The following is a 17,923-nucleotide window of genomic DNA, read 5'->3' on the forward strand; positions in this document are numbered from 1 at the left end:
CATGTAAAGGGATTAGCAAGATTGTATTGCAGAAATACAGTATGATACTATTGATAGCAAGTAAAAGCTGCAAGTTAGTCATTCGATTCTTTACATGTTTTCAGGTATTGTGCTGGACAATATGATAGCAAGTAAAAGCTGCAAGTTATTCATTCAATTCTTCACATGATTTCAGGTCTTTTGCTGGACAATATGATAGCAAGTAAAAGCTGCAAGTTAGTCATTCAATTCTTCACATGTTTTCAGGTATTGTCCTGGACAATATGATAGTAAAAGCTGCAAGTTAGTCATTCGATCCATCACATGTTTTCAGGTCTTGTGCTGGACAATATGATAACAAGTAAAAGCTGCAAGTTAGTCATTTGATTCTTCACATGTTTTCAGGTATTGTGCTGGACAGTATGATAGCAAGTAAAAGCTGCAAGTTAGTCATTCGATTCTTCACATGTTTCAGGTCTTGTGCTGGACAATATGATAGCAAGTAAAAGCTGCAAGTTTGTCATTCAATTCTTCACATGTTTCAGGTCTTGTGCTGGACAATAGAAGTTAAGTTAATCATTCAATTCTTCACATGTTTCAGGTCTTGTGCTGGACAATATGATAGCAAGTAAAAGCTGCAAGTTAGTCATTCAATTCTTCACATGTTTCAGGTCTTGTGCTGGACAATATGATCGCCAGCAACCAGCTGGAATCAAACTTGCGAGACCAGGTGTGGGAAACACTGATGGCTCGCCACAGACACCAGAATGAGAAGCGGGTGCGACACAAGGATGAGAGTCGCATCCACCTGCCCTTTGTGCGCTCACTTGCCGACATTGGCAAGAAGTATTCCGAGCCCAAGCAGCTGGCAAGTCAAGGTGAGGGGAAAGGTGGACTGACTGTTCAAGGTAAGCCAGCATTGGTGGTTTTCTTACCTCCTTCTGCATGGATTTGCTGGCTTCTAGGAGATTGTTTTTCTGCCAAGTTTAGGCTGACCTGCGCAACTTGGCGGCAGATTTGTCTTTTTCTATAACTGACCTTGTTTTATATTCAACAGTGTGTCTGTGGGTATGTGTATGTGTGTGTCTGTGTGTGCATGTGAGTTTGTGTGTGTGTGCATGTGAGTGTGTGCATGTGAGTTTGTGTGTGTGTGCATGTGAGTGTGTGCATGTGAGTTTGTGTGTGTGTGCATGTGAGTTTGTGTTTGTGTGTGTGTGTGTGTGTGTGTATGAATGTGCACACATGTGCATGTGTGTCTGAGTGTATGCTCACAGGCATGCATGTGTGTGTGTGTCTGTGTCTGTGTGACCAAATAGTTGTATGTTTGTGTGTGTGTGTGTTTGTGCTTGACTGCACTTGTGTGCATGTGTGTGTGTGTATGTCAGGGTGCAGATTGCACTCACTAAATAAAGAATACACAAGTGTGATTGTCTGCTATCCTTATTGTTTGTTGTCCATAACCAGGTTTTACTTACTGATCTTGCTTGATCCTTTTAGTTCCAACTTATATGTTATCGAAATTGTTTAAAGCATATCGCATGTTTTATGATTTCAATTTGACTCAGTATCTTGCATATGAACTAATTTGATTATTTTCTTATTTCTTTTTGCTCTTGGTTTAGTTTGTTATCTGTAATTAATCCAGGTTTTGATTGCTTGTTTGTTTAGAATTTCAGTACATAAAAAATTATTTTATCAGTTGAAATTTTGTACATTAGTTCCTGATTTTTCAATCTGTTCAGCTGTCTGACATTGCCAAATGTTATTGTAGAAGCTTTGTGTCTGAGGTTTTGTTCAAAAATTAGAAAATATATTTTGAAACTCAAGCACCAGTTGACAAGACATCAAACAGTGACATTTTAATATTGGTTTGCTTGCTGACATCTTTAGTGGTCAGTGCAAAAGTTGCATTTCTTATTGTTCTGCTGAAGTTGTAGAAATTTTGACTAAAACCAGATGCTGATTTGTTATTGCTGTTACGCTATCCCATGGATTGTTTGGGACCTTTCTAGAAGTTCTGCAAAGTGTGTTTCTTATATTTATCACTGTGAAAGTTTTATTTGATGCACTCAGCTAATATTTAGCCTGGGTGTGTGAAAGTTTTATTTAATGCACTTAGTTAATATTTAGTCTGGGTGATTGAATATAATACAGCCAAAAACAGTTCTTATCATTGCATTCTTAAGTATCTTTTTTATACTCACAGCCAAAAAAGGGCAGTGGCATCATGTATGCGGCAGTGAATGCTCTGTCAGTGCCCTGTCCTTTCATTTTGTGCAGGATATTACCTACCATGTGTTCAAAGACAAAATAGATCAACTGTAAATTCCCCATTTCTTCATGAAACAGGATATGTTGATTCTGTTTAGGACATGATGTGGAAGGTAACTTTACAGGCATGTAAGTCTGCACAGGTAATATCTAGGCATTTGGATACCGAAGTCAGATATAATTGTTCTTGTTAACCCGTTATGGACTGATGCGGTTCTTATTGTCAGTTTATTGTGCATATGAGTTTCCCTTTTTATAGCTTGTGGACATGTGAAGGCATGTGTTTTGGGGATTTGTTGTGCAGTGTGTTTGCATTGTTCTTGTCAGAATGTCATTGACTGTTATTTTATGGTGTTTGTTTTTTGAAACCATTGTTTTCATGGTGCTATTTCTGCTTTTATTGATTTGCATATGTTACCAAACTGACATTATGTCATCATTCTGATTCAGGTGTGTGTGTGTGTGTGTGTGTGTGTGTGTGTCAGAGAGAGAGAGACAGAGAGAGATTTAAAATTCACTAGATTGGTTATTGCCTGAATATGTGTTAAAAATATCAAGCCGAGACCAAGGGTCAAGGTTTAAAACAAAATGGTCTCCAAAGCACTTTATTTTGAAGAGAAGTTCTGCATTGTAATGAAAACCCCTCCTTAAGCTATAGTTACACCCCTTATTCCATTTTTTCCTGCTCAGGACTTCCTGATATACTATAATGATACATTCAAGTTCAGAAGCTGGAAGCCTGGCCCTCCTGTCAGATGACTATCAGATGCTCAAGAAGCTATCTTGAAATTGGAAACATGGAAGTGGTAGGCTTCCTACCGATTCTCTAAATCTGATGATATTAAAAAAGATGATTTCTTGAACGTTTGAAGAATATGTTAAGTGTTTGGTTTAATATATATCAGAAATGGTTTAACATGTGTAAGAAAAACAAATGCAGCAAACTGCAAAACTTAGATGTCAAAACACAGTCTGAAGGGCGGACTTATTTGTCCATTATCTGCCTTAATGCATTTGGTCCTTCTCAGTGATCATTTCCTACCCACTGTTGATTCCTTGGGAATTAGACACCCCCTGGGGGGTAGGCTTCAGATTGATGACATGCCCATGCTGTAAGCACTGTCTTGATGATGCATGGTTTTGCATCTCTTCAGGCCTGCTGGGCATGTGCATTTATCTTACCACTCAGTTTGCATTATGTTCTCACTCATCCTGTCAAAAGACAGAGGATGTGAAATAGGACAGAACATAAGTTGTACAGATAACTATAAACCCAAATCATTTGAACAATGAAATGCCTTAATTCACATTCCCTTATTTCAAGAGCAGCAGTAACCAGTCAAAGACCAAGAAAAATACACTAAATCATGATCACACCTGTTCTGGTTGTATTCATTAATTTCACTTCTCAAGTGAAAGTGGAAGAAAAAAGAAGTTATAATTTGATTGGCCACTTTGATGTTACTTTTATATTTACTTTTTTGGGGGGTGTGGGCGGGTACTTGCTTTTTATTCATCATGTATGAGTTCAGTGTGTGTGAATGCAGGAAGCTTGCTTTGTATGTTTGGATTTGATTTGAGCCACTGATAAAGTTCTGACTGGCCCATGACCTTGGCTGTTTGTTCCCTCACTTTTAGATGCCGGGGGTGGTTATGTGTCCTATGTTTCTCCCACCAGTCTGCACACTCATCATACCCTGAGGGGGATAGTGATGGAGGGATAGAAGATACCTGTTCCCGTATTGTGCTTATTCCATTGGAAACAGCAACCTCCACCCCCTCCCCTGGTTTCCCAGAATTAAATTATTTCAGAAAAATGTTTTTTTGAAGCGAGTACACTTATTGAGTTATTCATTTGTTTGTTTATTAACAGGGAAAATTAGTGCAAAAAAAGCACTCCAAAGATTGTGTATTGTTATTGAGATGCACTTTTTCTGAAGCTTGTTCACATTGAGAAAAACCGAAATTGGATGGGGGAAGGGAGATGATCAGAGCTTCGTTGGAGGTGGCATTCTGGCTTAATAAGAGAATAGTGCAATAAACAGAACCCTGATCATAACCAGATTATTAGACATCATTCTTTTGTTGTTTGTTCATATTTTAGTATAGACAACCCACAGGAAGAGTATAACAAAGTTGAAACAAAACATGCACTGTCCAAAACATCAGATATAAAAGATCATATGACAAATTTCTTTTGTTTGTTGATGTTTCATTTGTTCTTTTTCTTTCCTTTCTTTCCAGGAGATGAAAGAGTTGGCACAAAGAGTACACCAAACATCTCAGGAATGCATCGAACAAACAGTGCTTCAAAATGCGAAGGCAACACTCTGACTACCAACTCTTCATTTACCAACACCGGAGCGTCAACAGAGGGCGGTCTGCATGAAGTGGCATCACACAGGGTGGGTTACCTACCTCTACAGTTCTTTCCATTTTATGCTAGTTGACTTTGGAGGCTCCTTTGTGGCTACATGGAAAACCTGTGTTGTTGGGTATAGAGATCATCTTTGTGGTTGTGGTCTTTTAGATTTTTTTTGTGTGGATAGTACGCTGAAACATGAGATAATCCTCTTCGTGGTTGTGGTTTTTAGATTTTATTGTTATTATTATTATTATTTCCTTGTAGAATACTGAAGCGTGAGATTCTGTTTCTGTGGCTTAAGATTTAATGTGGTTGTCAGTTATCTTGCTGTCTTTTTTACAGTCCACTGTTATACTTTACTGCATGCATGACATGCAATAGACATGAAGAAATGATGAGATCCAATAAGTGCTCGGTATTTGAACAAATCATTATCATACTTAGTGTTGTCAGTCTGGCATGTATATTCTTTTTTTTCTTTTTTTTTAACCCTTTTTTTATTAGCCATCTTGTCAGACTGAATGCAGCTCAGCAGTTGAAAAGAAAAAAACAGAGAAAAACCCAACTTTGTGCAAAAAACTTAATGCATCAAAACCTTGTTGTAAAATTTTAAAACAAAATGTTGTGTACCAGGTAGCACCCTTCACAAAATTCTTATGCCTTTTTAAGAATAAATGTTCAGAATGTCTCATTTAGACGGTAGTGGTATTGTCTGTGACTTATGACTGTCTGCTAAACTCCTGAGTGTTTCGAAAAAATGTTTGTGTTGTCCATTTATCATGTTGACTTAGTCTTCACTGCAGCAGAATTTGTTTTTCCATTTCAAAATTAAGCTTTAAAGACAGGAATACATGTAGTCTGGGTCAGTGTAACCTTTCTCACCTCAGTGTTCAGAGAATCGTCAATAACATCCTCCCTCATCCCTGTCTCACTGTTCCCTCCACCCCCACTTTCTGTCACCACTTTTTTTTTATCAGTCATAATTTATTCTTAAAGATGACAAGGGGGACACTGTCCAAACCACTTTCTTAAACATAAACTTTAATGTAAAATAAAGCAACTGGAAGGTCTTCTGTGAAAACAAAAAACAATGAAAGGATGAAATTGACTCCACTTTGTTGATCGTAGAGAAAGCTTTGTAGAATTTATAAATCTGATAGTACTGAGAGCTGTCAGGAAGTGAACATGTTAAATTTTGACAATAATGGCTTTATGCATGGTTGCACTTTGTATTGTCTTAGGAGAGAGGTTTAAACTGAGACGTATTTTGTCAGTTTTTCTAGTAGTTATTTGTTTTATTGGTACATGGAAGATTTTATGCAACTGATGATTGTTATATATAGATTGGTAGGTTGTACTTTTCCTTTTTATTTGTAGATGATAGATATTATTTGTTTCAGAAACAAATCCAAATAGTTACTTTTGAAAAAAAAATTGCTTAAACAGATATGTGAGGAAAACATTTGTGCAGAATTTGATGTAAGTGAATGGCATTTTCAAGTTGTCTGGACCATAGTATGTACTTCATTACACATTGGTATTTTCCTTTGATATCTCTTTCTTTTCCCTGGTTGTCAGTCTAGAACTATTTATTTTGAGTTCTTTGCTCAGTTAAATTTATAGTTAGAACAGATACTTGTGAGTATTGTCACTTTGATATTATTGTTAATGTTGCACAGTGGTATTTGATAGACATTTCAATAACATTTTGTGTTTGTTTTTCTTTGGCAGGCTCAGGTAAGATGAGTTTATATAGTGCATTTGATCATCTGCTTGTTTGTGCTTATTATTACATAAAATATGTGTTACATATTTTTTTCTGTGATCTTTTATGTTTGATTTTTTTTTTTAATCTAACTTCTTACAAAAAGCATTGAAGTGGGTGGGGGGATGTATCAGTTGGGGATCTGTGATTAGAAAAATAATGTATAAAGAAGTGATAACATTTCACAATAGTTGTGTTCAAAAGTTGCAAAATGGTACAGTACTCACATATCATCAGTTAAAAGTAACCAGAACCAAACTGAGTTGAATACATGCAGTTAGAGAAAGAAGTCATTTTTATAATTGTTATTGTTAAAAGAACAGTAAGACTTTTCTCCAGTCCTTGTTTTCTATATTGATTTGATCAGTACATGGGAAGTGAACGTTACACCTGATCAGCTAAACTGTAACTGTTTATAGTTAAGGTATTAGATGAAGTCAGTATAAAGACTCGCTTTTCCAAGTGTGTATAATTATCATATATGTATGTGTAGGCATGAGTGCTTGCGTGTGTGTGTATGGGGGGTGTATTTGCGCATGTGATTGTGTGTGCATGTGAGTGAGTGTGCACATATCTGCACTCTTGTGTGTGTGTGTGTGTGTGTGTGTGTGTGTGATGCGTTATTTGCATATACTTTGTGTTCATGGATGGAGTTCACACTTAAATGATTTATTACTGATTTGTTAGTGCTAACTTCTTTTTGGCTGTTCAGGAAAATGCTTAGTTTTTAGCAGTTTTTGACTGAAGAGATTGTCACTACAGGTGTTTGCTGAGTTTTTTTGTTTGTTTGTTGTTGGTTTTTTTGCAGTGGGAGTGTTGGCATTATACATGCTTCACTGCTTGTATCATCTCTTAAATTCTAAATTTAGGCCACATTTCAGGTTCATTTTTTCATTTTGTTAGCCATGGACAGTACAGATGTCCTTGGTTAATCCTGACGGCTTTTTAGTGATCACAGCTTTAGGTTACCAGTGCAGCACTTGTTTGCTGAAAACTTTCTGGGTCAGCCGTTTATCGTCATTTGCTTTTGTAGTGAATAAGTTGTGCGTAGCAGTATTGCGGAGACTATAGCTTCACCTGTTTACTGCCAAAGAAACAGAAATCCTGCTGCCTGGGAATTACAAAAAATACTATTGTCTACATTTATTGTCAAAAGTATGCAATTCTTTTTTTTTTTTTTTATGAAAGGAAATTGACTGTTTTGTGTTGAAAGCAATTTTGAAATTATGAGATACACAGATGACGATCGCCACCACCAAATGAAGTCCTTGTATTCAAGGTATTTGTAACTGAACTAAAATGATGATGAATATTAAGACTACACTCATTTTGGAACCAAAAAAGGCGTGCTGTCATGAAAGTCCCAACCCCACCCACACCCTCTTCCTCCAATTCTCCCTTCCCCTTCCACTCCCTTCCTCTGGCATGCTTTTGTTGTCCTTGTCGCAAATGGCCTTTCTCCCATCCCGTGCCCACTCCCTTGACCATGTCCCACATGATGCACACAAAGTTTTTCAGCATTAAAATTACCCTGTGCTAGGTTACTATCTGTGTGAAACTCAGAACGATCAGTGTCTGAGGTAGATTCTGGTGATCCTATTGGCCTTCGCTTGCCTTAAGCACAACAGGCTGTTTGCAGTCATGTGCTGTGTGTGAGCCAATTTGCTTCTTTTGCTGATTGGGCTGGCAGTTGGTCAATGCTTTGAGCCACAGATCAAGCCATATGTCATATTAGGACTGTGTTTATGTTTGTTCATGATAGAAACAGTCTTCTTTGGGGTTTGACAGCAGCTGTGATGTCATTTCTTTTTCTGGTTGAAGGAAAATTCAGTATAGCCCATGTATGATTTGGCCCGTTTTGTAGGCAGTGAACAGGTTAGACTAGTATAACTGATGTTGAATCATGAACAATAGCTGTTCAGTCTTTTCTTGACCAGTTTGCAGAAAGTTGAACATATCACTATAACCAAAACTACCATTTGATGGTAATGAATAGGCACAGGTAAGTAATGCAGAAATAAATCTTTCAGTATCACAAATAAATCAACCAGCAGTGATCAGCCTTGAGCTAAAAAAAAACCCTGAAGTAAATTAAAACGAGACCTGCCAATTTGAACATGCAAAACGGGTCTTTGTGACTGTCAACACAACAGAAAACTTTGCACGATGTGCCTGAGGAAGGGGGAGGTCTGTCTCCTTCCCCGACTCCCTCCGACGTACGACTGGCTCGCACAGCCAGTGAGAAACGTCAGATGGTGGTGAGGATGTGTGCCAGCTGCGCTTGTCTGAACTTTGCATCCGGCGTGTGACCTCAGTTTCCTGTTTACTCCTGCATTATGTGCAGCATTAATCTTACATGTCTGGTCATAAAGGTGGTATGATTGTAATCTCTTGACACTGGTGTGGCTGTAACTGTGAATGTTTTTTTTTTTGTGTGTGTGTGTGAATATAAAAAGAATGGGGTGTGATGCGGATAATACTGGCTTTTTAGAATAAGTGTGTACTATTTTCAACACCTGCAGTCTGTTATTGGAGCTTTGATTGTAGACCATAACAGTTGAGTTGATATATTAGAAGGAAAAAAAAACTGCACGAAAAGTGTGACACCTTGGTTTTCTGCATATGGATCATCACTGAAGAACTAATTTCTAACCATTTAGAGAATGTGTATGGCTTGCACAAGCATAGTAGAAGGCATATGAAAGGGAAATAGTAAGTTTCAGGTGGTTGAGAGATGTGTGTAGTTTGAACAGAAGGAATGACGCCTTGTGTGCTTGAAACTGATAGACATTTCATTCACAAAAATATCCACAAAGAATTGATAGCTTCATCTGGTTCACTTGGGCACATAAACACATTTAGTGTGTGGAGTACATGTGTGTATGTATGCAGGTGTGTGGTGTGTTGTTGGTGTTTGTGAGGTTGAAGATGAGGAATAGTGAGGTGTGGAGGGAGAGAGAGGTGTTTGTTGGACCAGATTGATTGAGGGGAGAAAACTGGGAGTGAATGAACATTGTCTCCCATCAAGGCTTTTATTTATTTATTCATTTATTAATTTCATTATGTTATCATTCACCAAGACTGTATTTCATTTATTTGTTTATTATTTTGAATTTCATTTGTTTGTTATTTGTTTGATTCATGAACATAATCTTTTATTGGTTACAATGAAGTAGTTATTAAATTATCAGGCTGACTTTATCATTCATCGAGACTATTGTTTGTTTTTGGATTTAGGATTTTCTATCAATTTATTTAAAAAAAAAAAAAAAAAAAAAAAAAAAAAAAATTCCCCTTTAAGAACTAGGATAGTTGTCCCATAATTATTTGCATGACTGTGTGTACTGATAGATGATGGTTGTCGGAATCTGTAGGCCATATTGTGTTTTGTTTAGTGCCATGGGATTTCAGTGACAGTTTACACAGCAGTTCATGCAGCAGGAAGGCTTTTTTGGGTGTGTTACCGTCAGTCAGCATATTCATGATATTGAGGTCTAGTGTAATGTATATGGCATATACAGATGTAGTTATTTTAGGTATATTGATTTGAACAGTAAGTTTGATATGGGGTGAAAGAGAAGACTGAAAAGTGTTTCAGAATATCTGAAGTCATGTAGATTTGGGGGACAAAGTTAAGATGAACTGATCCAGAGAAATGAACATGAGTAGTGAGGGTTTTAGACTGCCTGATTTAAGAATATTGTTAAAGCATGTTTTCCTTTTGTTTTGTTTATTAATTTGTCTATACATATATTCTTTATTTATTTGTTTAGTTACTGTAAAAGTGGTGTGTAGATTGTGTTCTTGTTTACAGATATGTCATCGTGTACAGTTTTTTTTTGTCAAAAGCTTTTTCTGTTTGTTTTTTACTTTTGGTAGAATATCTTGTTATTGGGGTATTTAGTTTTGTGGGTCTTTTCGTATGGAACAGGCTTTTGTGTTTTTGTCGTTTTTGTTCTGCATGCTTTCTTGTTCTTGTTTTCTTACAGTTTTAAATTTGACAGGATATATTGTCAATTAAGTAAACCTCTGTGTGTGTGTGTGTGTGTGTGTGTGTGTGTGTGTGTGTGTGTGTTCCAAGGCTTGTCAAGAGGTGTAGTGAATGTAATAATGATAGTAATGAAACATTTTTACAGCACGTTCCTCAAACTTCTTACTTGAACAGCTTTCAGACAAACAGATAATAATGGAAAATCAAATTTAAATGTAGCTGACACTATTCTGAATTTTTTAAATTGTCCAAAGGAGAACCTTAAAAGTTGTTTTCACGTAGTTTTCACTTTGTAGCTGCTTACCTAGTGTTTGGAAGGATTCATAAAAAGAGACAAACCTAAGCTCTTCCTTTGATGCACATTTATTGCACTGCTTCTTTCGAAGTGGTATACTCACTGTTTTACGTAACATGAGACAGAACTCTGGTATTGCACTTTCTAATTATGTTTCTACTTCATCAGTTTTTCATTGCTCAGTGATGCTTTTATATTTTGGCTACTGCCACCCATAGTAGACATTACGGTGCAACACTGAGTTTTGCACAGGTTGAGTGCTCATGTCTGCTTTTCTCAACACCTTCAGACACTCAAACTCTCTTCAGCTTGCAAGTTTTTGATGAACTGCTTTTCCTTTTGTAAGTTTTTTGATTGAAAAACAAAACAAGTTCATTTATTTACTGATATGATACAGAACGTGTTGATATAAGTATTTAACAAACTTTATTGCACATTACTTTATTGGAATTATCACACAAAACTTTCAGTCTCGTATACAGTTCATTCTTTAAGTGTGTGAAGCCTATATGACACCAAGATTTGTGTCATTATTGTCTGTAGTTTTGTGACCTTCAGTGTCCTGTAAAAGAATGAGCTGCACCCGGTGTCAAGAAGTGAAGGAAGACCAGTTGCAGATTGATTCAGTTGCCTTTTGTTTTTCACTGTGTTATACACTCCAGTTCACTTTTAGGAATAATAGTTCTTCCTGGACTCCAGCTGCCTGTGGTCTGTTAACTGTTACCATGACAACAAAACACAATGAAAATGCATTACAGTGTGACATGAATGTCCTTTCACCAACAGATTGGAATGGTAGGTAAATAAAAACCTGTAGAAACATGCAGTTGATTTTAAAGAGAAAGAATAAATTATCACTGTATTTCAGTTCTCCTCTCTTTTTATTTTTTTTATTTTTTAAATTCATGTTTGTGCTTAGTTTGAAGTCAGCAGGGAAAACCAGCTCCAAGCCTGATCCTCTGAAAATCTGATAATCCATTTATGTTTTTGTACATGTGCATGAACTTTGTATTGTTTTTGGTAAACAAAATGGTTTTTTTATGAACTCTGCATACATGATAATTTTATTACTGTTACAGGTTTCTTTGGGAATTCTTAGTGGCTATTTATGTGGTAGGTTTGGTACTATTGTAATTTAAAACAAAGTGTACAAAAAGTAATCAAGAAAGTTTGGTCAGTTGGTCAGTTTCTTAAGGACCAAGGACTTGTCATTGTTTTTTGTTTTTGTTTTTCTTTGTGGTCCATGCATGTACCAGTTCCAAGCTTGGAAAGAATAACATTCCAGTGGTAACTGTTGTCATATTAATACCTTTTTTTTTCTCTCCAGGATACACTAACCTTACATCCATCCCTCTTTTGTATTTATTTGTTTACTTACTCTTTGATGTCATTTTCTGTTTCCTTTTCTGGCCCATTGATTTTTTGTTGTTGATTTTTAAAAAAATATTGTATAGATGTATTGTTTACATGTAATTCCCAATCCTAAAAGAAAAGGAGAAAGAGAATGAGCATGTTTTTGTTTGTGTGAACATATGTATGCGCATCTGTGGTGGTTGTTTTTTTTTTCCAGTTCTTTCTTACCAATCTGGATTGTAGGTGTCATTTTACCAGTTTAGTTTTAATTAAAGAAGAAGAGCGAAACATTTTTTCATGAAACCTTTTAGATACTGTATCTTTCTTTTGGATTATAGGTCACCTTTGCAAATTAAAAAAAAGAAAAAAAGAAAGAAAGAAAAAAAGAGAAATCTGATACTTTAATACTTAAAGCACTTTGCATTATTTTGCCCTTTTTTCATATCTGTTACCTTTATTTCAAGCTTTAGTCATGCCACCGTCTTGTCTGATGATTATAGCATTTGACCACTTTTGAGGTAGGCAAAGAGCTCTTTTTCTAAACCAAATGATGATTTATTCTTGGCTGAAAAGCAGGTTTTTGACTGCTGGTTTCTATTACTTGTGTGATCACCTTGGGCCTAGAATCTACATTGTACAAACAGAACTGGAACTTTTGAGCACTACAACTGACAGAATATCAACAACATCAAAAATTCTATACGTTCATGGTGTATTCAGTATCGCCAGGTAATGTCTTCGGTTGAAAAAAATGTGCTCACTGATCCATGCATGCAGGTTGTATATTATGTTAATACTATCAGTGCTATTGATCTATGTTGATACAGATACTGAATCCTGATTTTTAGGTACATTCAGTTAATTAAAGATAAAACTATTGCAGCTTTTATACATGGCACTCTTCAGATTCATACCATCTAGTCTGAAAATTATGGTAAAAAAATGATAAACATTTTACATAGTTAAATTTGCATTTTTGCATTGTTGTGTGTTTGTATTTATATATTATTTATTGATTGTTATTATGATTCTTTTTTCTCAGACTTCTTTGATGAATTGTTTTATATTTTTGCATCTGTGCGTGTTCTGTATTGTATTTCAGTTAGATCTGTCACTGTGCTGGTTTTATTCATTCCTCATTGTTTAAATTTTTGGGGGCTTTTTGTATTGATTGTTGTTTGTAAATGTTGCTTTTTTAAATCTCCCCGTTGTCCTATCAGTAGCAAATAACACAGAGTAATTAGCAGTCGGTCAATTAATATTATTTGTAGCTATTTCAGATAGGTTAATGGACAGTTTTAAAGTTTGAGAATGGTGATGGGTTTTAGAAAATGTATCTGTGAACAAAGGCATGGAGTGTTTCTAGTGTGGATTAGTTGAAAAGAAACTGTATGTAATTAGACAGGGAAGGAAATCGAGAGGTCTTGAAGCATGGGGAAGAAAGTACGGAAAACATTTTCTTTAAATGTTTGCTTGTTTTATAAAAATTCTTTTCCTGATAAAACTCCTTTCATCAGAATATTATCTTTGTTTTTTCTTTTTCTTAGTTTTAACTAATCAAAAGAAAATATTTTCTCACAAGAGTGCTTATCAAATTTTTTCCATTTAAAAAAAAGTTTATTTATTTATTTAAATATTTTATTCAAAGAGAATTCTTTCGAACTTTATTGGATACACTAACAAGCAAACGGATGTCAGAATGTTGCTAGTGGCTTTGGTAAGTTAAGGTGATCTTTAGGTGTGCGTGCATGGGTATGGGTTAGGTGCTGTTATGGTGTGTGCGTGCGTGTGTGTGTGTGTGTGTGTGTGTGTGTGTGTGTGTATTGATATGGCAGTATTTGTGTGCATGTGTATGTACACTAGTAGCTCTGTGGTATAGATTTAAGGTTCTCCCCTTCTGTTTGAAAACTTGACATAAGAAATGAGAATGTGGGCGTTTCGATTACCTTGAGGAAAAGAAAAAAAAGAAAAAGACCAGATCAGAAATGATCATTGGAGCTTATTCTATAATAAATTATTAGTAAGAACAGCACACAAAAGAATTCTGAGGCTAAATGTAAATCAGCCAACAGCAAAAGGAAAACTAAAATAAAAAAAATGAAACAGACACGAACGAATGAGAGACAGTGAAGCATGAAATGAAATGTAATAAAAATGAAATTTTTATTATTTTTATTTATCTTTTGAATAAAACATCAATGGTAATAATTATGTTGTTCTTATTTTTATTTGTTATTTAAATAAGACTTCAGTGAGGCCAATCATTCCACATGACTGACAGTGAGATGTAGTCAGTGATGCCAATCATTTCACATGACCGACAGTGACATACCCAACACCCTTGGTCTTGCAGAACCTGCACTTCATGAAGAAGATCCCCCCAGGGTCAGAAGCCTCCAACATCCTGGTTGGGGAGGTGGACTTCCTGAACCACCAGATCGTGGCTTTTGTGCGCCTGTCCAAGTCCACCATCCTGGGTGACATCACGGAGGTGCCCGTGCCCACACGCTTCGTCTTCATCTTGCTGGGGCCCATGGGCAACCAGAACAAGTTCCACGAGATTGGCCGCTCCATTGCCACTCTTATGTCCGATGAAGTGAGTTGTGGGGCACTTTTGGGTTTGATTTCAGTGAATAGTCATTGCATGTAATCGCTGCCCTCTAGTCAGATGAAGTGAGTGGGATGCTTTTGGTTTTATTTCTAAGAAGTCATTGCACATAATTGCCACCCTCATCCGTCATGGATTGACATAACCTCACAGCTGGGCCAACAGCAAAGTGAGAGCTGTATGATCAGTGGTTTCTTCATTGCAATGGGAAGTCATTTATGGACTATGACTCTAAACTAGGAGGCAAGATTGCATTGGTTCTTAGTGCTGCAGCATTAGGGGCTAGTTGGCCTTTAGGAGCCATCCCAACGCTGACTGTCCTAAAACCCTCTTGGCTGAGAGAGTGGGGGTGTAACTTGGGCAAAACACTATCCACTGTGATCAAATTCCAGCCCAAATAGTTGGGACAGCAGTTGCCTCCTCTGCTGCTCTGATGGTTGTAGATGGACACAATGATATCCAATGAAGTGAGTGATAGGAAACTTTGGGTTATATATCTAAGAAAAATCATTTCACACAGATTTGTTTCAGTTTAAAGGAGGTGTCAGAGCATGCAGACTGTTCCCATATACACTGTACCACATTTGCTGTATTAAAAAAAAAAAAAAGTGAAAGGAGCAGATGCCTGATTTTCGCATATATCTTATGCGCTGGTCAGGCCTTGAGATGTTCAGTGTATTTCATTATGTGATAAAGTAGTTTGAATAGTATGACAGTGTGTGTGTTTTAAAGATGAAACTGATATGAACTTGCAGTGATATAATGTTGGTGATGAATAGATTCACTTTTCTTATAAGTGAAATGTTTATCAGTCAAGGTTTTCTAATACCCTGACTTTAAAAAAAGAAAAAAGAAAAAAAAAGGGATCACACTGTGCATTTATGTGAAGGTGTAATGTTTATTATTAACATCTTTGTTAGTATATATTCATTGTTTCTTATTTGTTTTTCTTTTCTGCATTATTACACTGTATGTCTGTCTGTCTGAAATATGGATATATTCTCTGGTTTTTGTTTTGTTTTGTTTTTCATTAAGACTCCACTATATCCTGCACTGGTCAGTGTTCAGAGTCATTTAATTTCAGATTTTTCATGACGTTGCTTACCACGCCCACAATCGTGAAGATCTGCTGGCTGGTATTGACGAGTTCCTGGACCAGGTGACAGTGCTGCCACCTGGAGAGTGGGACCCCACAATCCGTATCGAACCTCCGAAGAGCGTTCCATCCCAGGTCAGTCACAGCAAGCAGCATTTCCTTGGTTCTGTTTGTTTAGTTTCACATCTAGCTAGATGAGGGTGGGGGGGGGGGAGGGGGGGGGGGATAATACTATGCTTCATTTGCCAGTGCCTGTGTCTGTCTGTTGATTGGAATTATTATCCTTTGTGTGCCAGTATCTTGTTCTTCTTTCTTCATCTTCTCATTCATCAGTGCCATTGTCTGTGTCTGTTGAAAATAATAATCATGTGTTATGTGTCAGCGTCTGTGTCTCTGTCTGTTGACAGTAACTTTTATGCGTTGTGTGCCAGCGGCGTCTGTATTTATGTCTGTGTGTGTTGATTGTAATTATTATGCTTTGTGTGCCAGTGTCTGTGTCAGTGTCTGATAATTTGGGTTATGTTCTCAGTGTGTGGTGTAGGTGTGATGGAGAGTTTAGCTGGCAAAGAGATATGACTGTGTATGTACAGGAAGGCCGCAAGACAGCAGCATCTGCACCTCCACAACCCAACGGCAAGGCCGTTGTGGAAGAGGAAACAGAAGAACATGGAGATCCCACTTTAGTTCGTACTGGCAGGTGAGTTTTGCCTGTTCATTTCTGTAGAATGGCAACACACCTGTTGGTTGTTTTTTTTTAATCACCTTTTTTGTGTGTGGTGATTTAAAAAATAATAATTATGTCTGTCTTTTTGCTCTGGCTACTGATTGATTTGTAATGTTTAGATCCATTACACAACCTGTGTGTAAGAATAGGTCATGGATTTGCTTTATTTGTCTGTTGATCTGTTGTCTGATGTTGATCATTATCCCAGTCCATATTTGTTTTCTTCATTTCATGTCTGTATGTTCAGATTGATAAACACACATGCATACTCACATGCGTGCACACGCACATAAACATACAAGCACATGCACTCACTCTTGGTCTTCACACAGCCACTCTCGCACTCCTGCTCACATATGCATAAAACCCATGCCAGCCTCAATGCATTTATAATTTGTGCATGCTGTGGTGATCAGCACTTGTTTGCTTGTCTGTGTGTGTGTGTACTTGCAAGTGTGTCTGTGTTTGTGTGTGTGTGCATGCATGCGAGTGAGTAAGAGAGAGAGAGAGAGAGAGCTGGCATCCAATCAGTCTGGTTGAATACTTTCTATCATATGACTGGGGTATTTACATTCTCACACAGTATGCATAGTAACTATTCTTATTTGCTCTTTGCACGTTTCAGAATATTTGGTGGTCTGATCGACGACATCAAGCGCAAGGCTCCCTTTTACCTCAGTGACTTCAAGGACGCACTGCACATTCAGTGTCTGGCCTCCTTCATCTTCCTCTACTTTGCCTGCCTCACGCCCATCATCACCTTTGGAGGTCTCCTCGGGGATGCGACCGACAACAATATGGTAACTCTTGCTGATTGTCCTTTATCATCAGTGTGACCCCTTCCACTGTGGGGTGGGTCATGTCTAGGTCTTCAGTGTTCTTGGAGAACAGTTTTAGGAGGGTGGTCTCCACATTCTTAAAGGTGGGGGGGACACTCACGCAGTCTGCCTCTGTGACAAAGCAATCATTGTCATGAGTTGGGAGCTTAGTAGGTGGTATCCTAAGTACGTTAAATCAAAACAGGCACTGCTGAACACTGCCAAAGTGACTCAAAAGTAGTGCAGGGTTTCCTCTGGTGTGAGGCCTCCAGATGACCTGACATCAGTGGTTTCCTGTGGACTGATGATGCTGCAAAAAAAGAGAACTGCTGCCTAGGATGTCATTTGTGCCATGTAGGCAGCTAAAGCTTTTCTCTGTTGTGTTTCTGTTGTAGTTATCTTCGACCAATGTTCTGGTGTTACTGCATTGAATGTTGACTATGCTCTTCTGTACAGTCTTGAGAGCAAGTGTGATTGTAGGGAATTAAAACTGGTTTATTCTGGACAGGACAAAAGGAATAAGCAAACACATTCAGGTTCCTAGGCACCTACAAGTGTTTTTTTACAACTGTCTTTGCAAACAGATAAAGGGAGGCTGAGCTTAACTGCGTCGATGTTGGTCTGTCCGTTCACACATTTTTATCATCTTGAAGAGGAA

The 17,923-nt window shown here is 37.3% G+C and overlaps 1 protein-coding gene across 8 annotated transcripts in view; it reads left to right on the top strand.

Moving 5' to 3' along the window:
• The window catches only part of LOC143292541 (electroneutral sodium bicarbonate exchanger 1-like), a 106,969-nt gene that overhangs the window by 65,467 nt on the left and 23,579 nt on the right, over nt 1-17,923 (top strand). For 7 of the 8 annotated variants that reach the window (XM_076602934.1, XM_076602931.1, XM_076602939.1 and 4 more), the window contains 6 exons: nt 651-887; nt 4,495-4,655; nt 14,373-14,615; nt 15,712-15,858; nt 16,314-16,420; nt 17,073-17,247. In XM_076602934.1, the coding sequence (XP_076459049.1) occupies nt 651-887; nt 4,495-4,655; nt 14,373-14,615; nt 15,712-15,858; nt 16,314-16,420; nt 17,073-17,247 (1,070 nt within the window). The remainder of the gene's footprint in view (nt 1-650; nt 888-4,494; nt 4,656-14,372; nt 14,616-15,711; nt 15,859-16,313; nt 16,421-17,072; nt 17,248-17,923) is intronic. The other variant, XM_076602938.1, reaches the window with a different exon arrangement.

The sequence above is a fragment of the Babylonia areolata genome, chromosome 18 (genome assembly GCF_041734735.1).
Source record: "Babylonia areolata isolate BAREFJ2019XMU chromosome 18, ASM4173473v1, whole genome shotgun sequence".
NCBI classification, from domain to species: domain Eukaryota; kingdom Metazoa; phylum Mollusca; class Gastropoda; order Neogastropoda; family Buccinidae; genus Babylonia; species Babylonia areolata.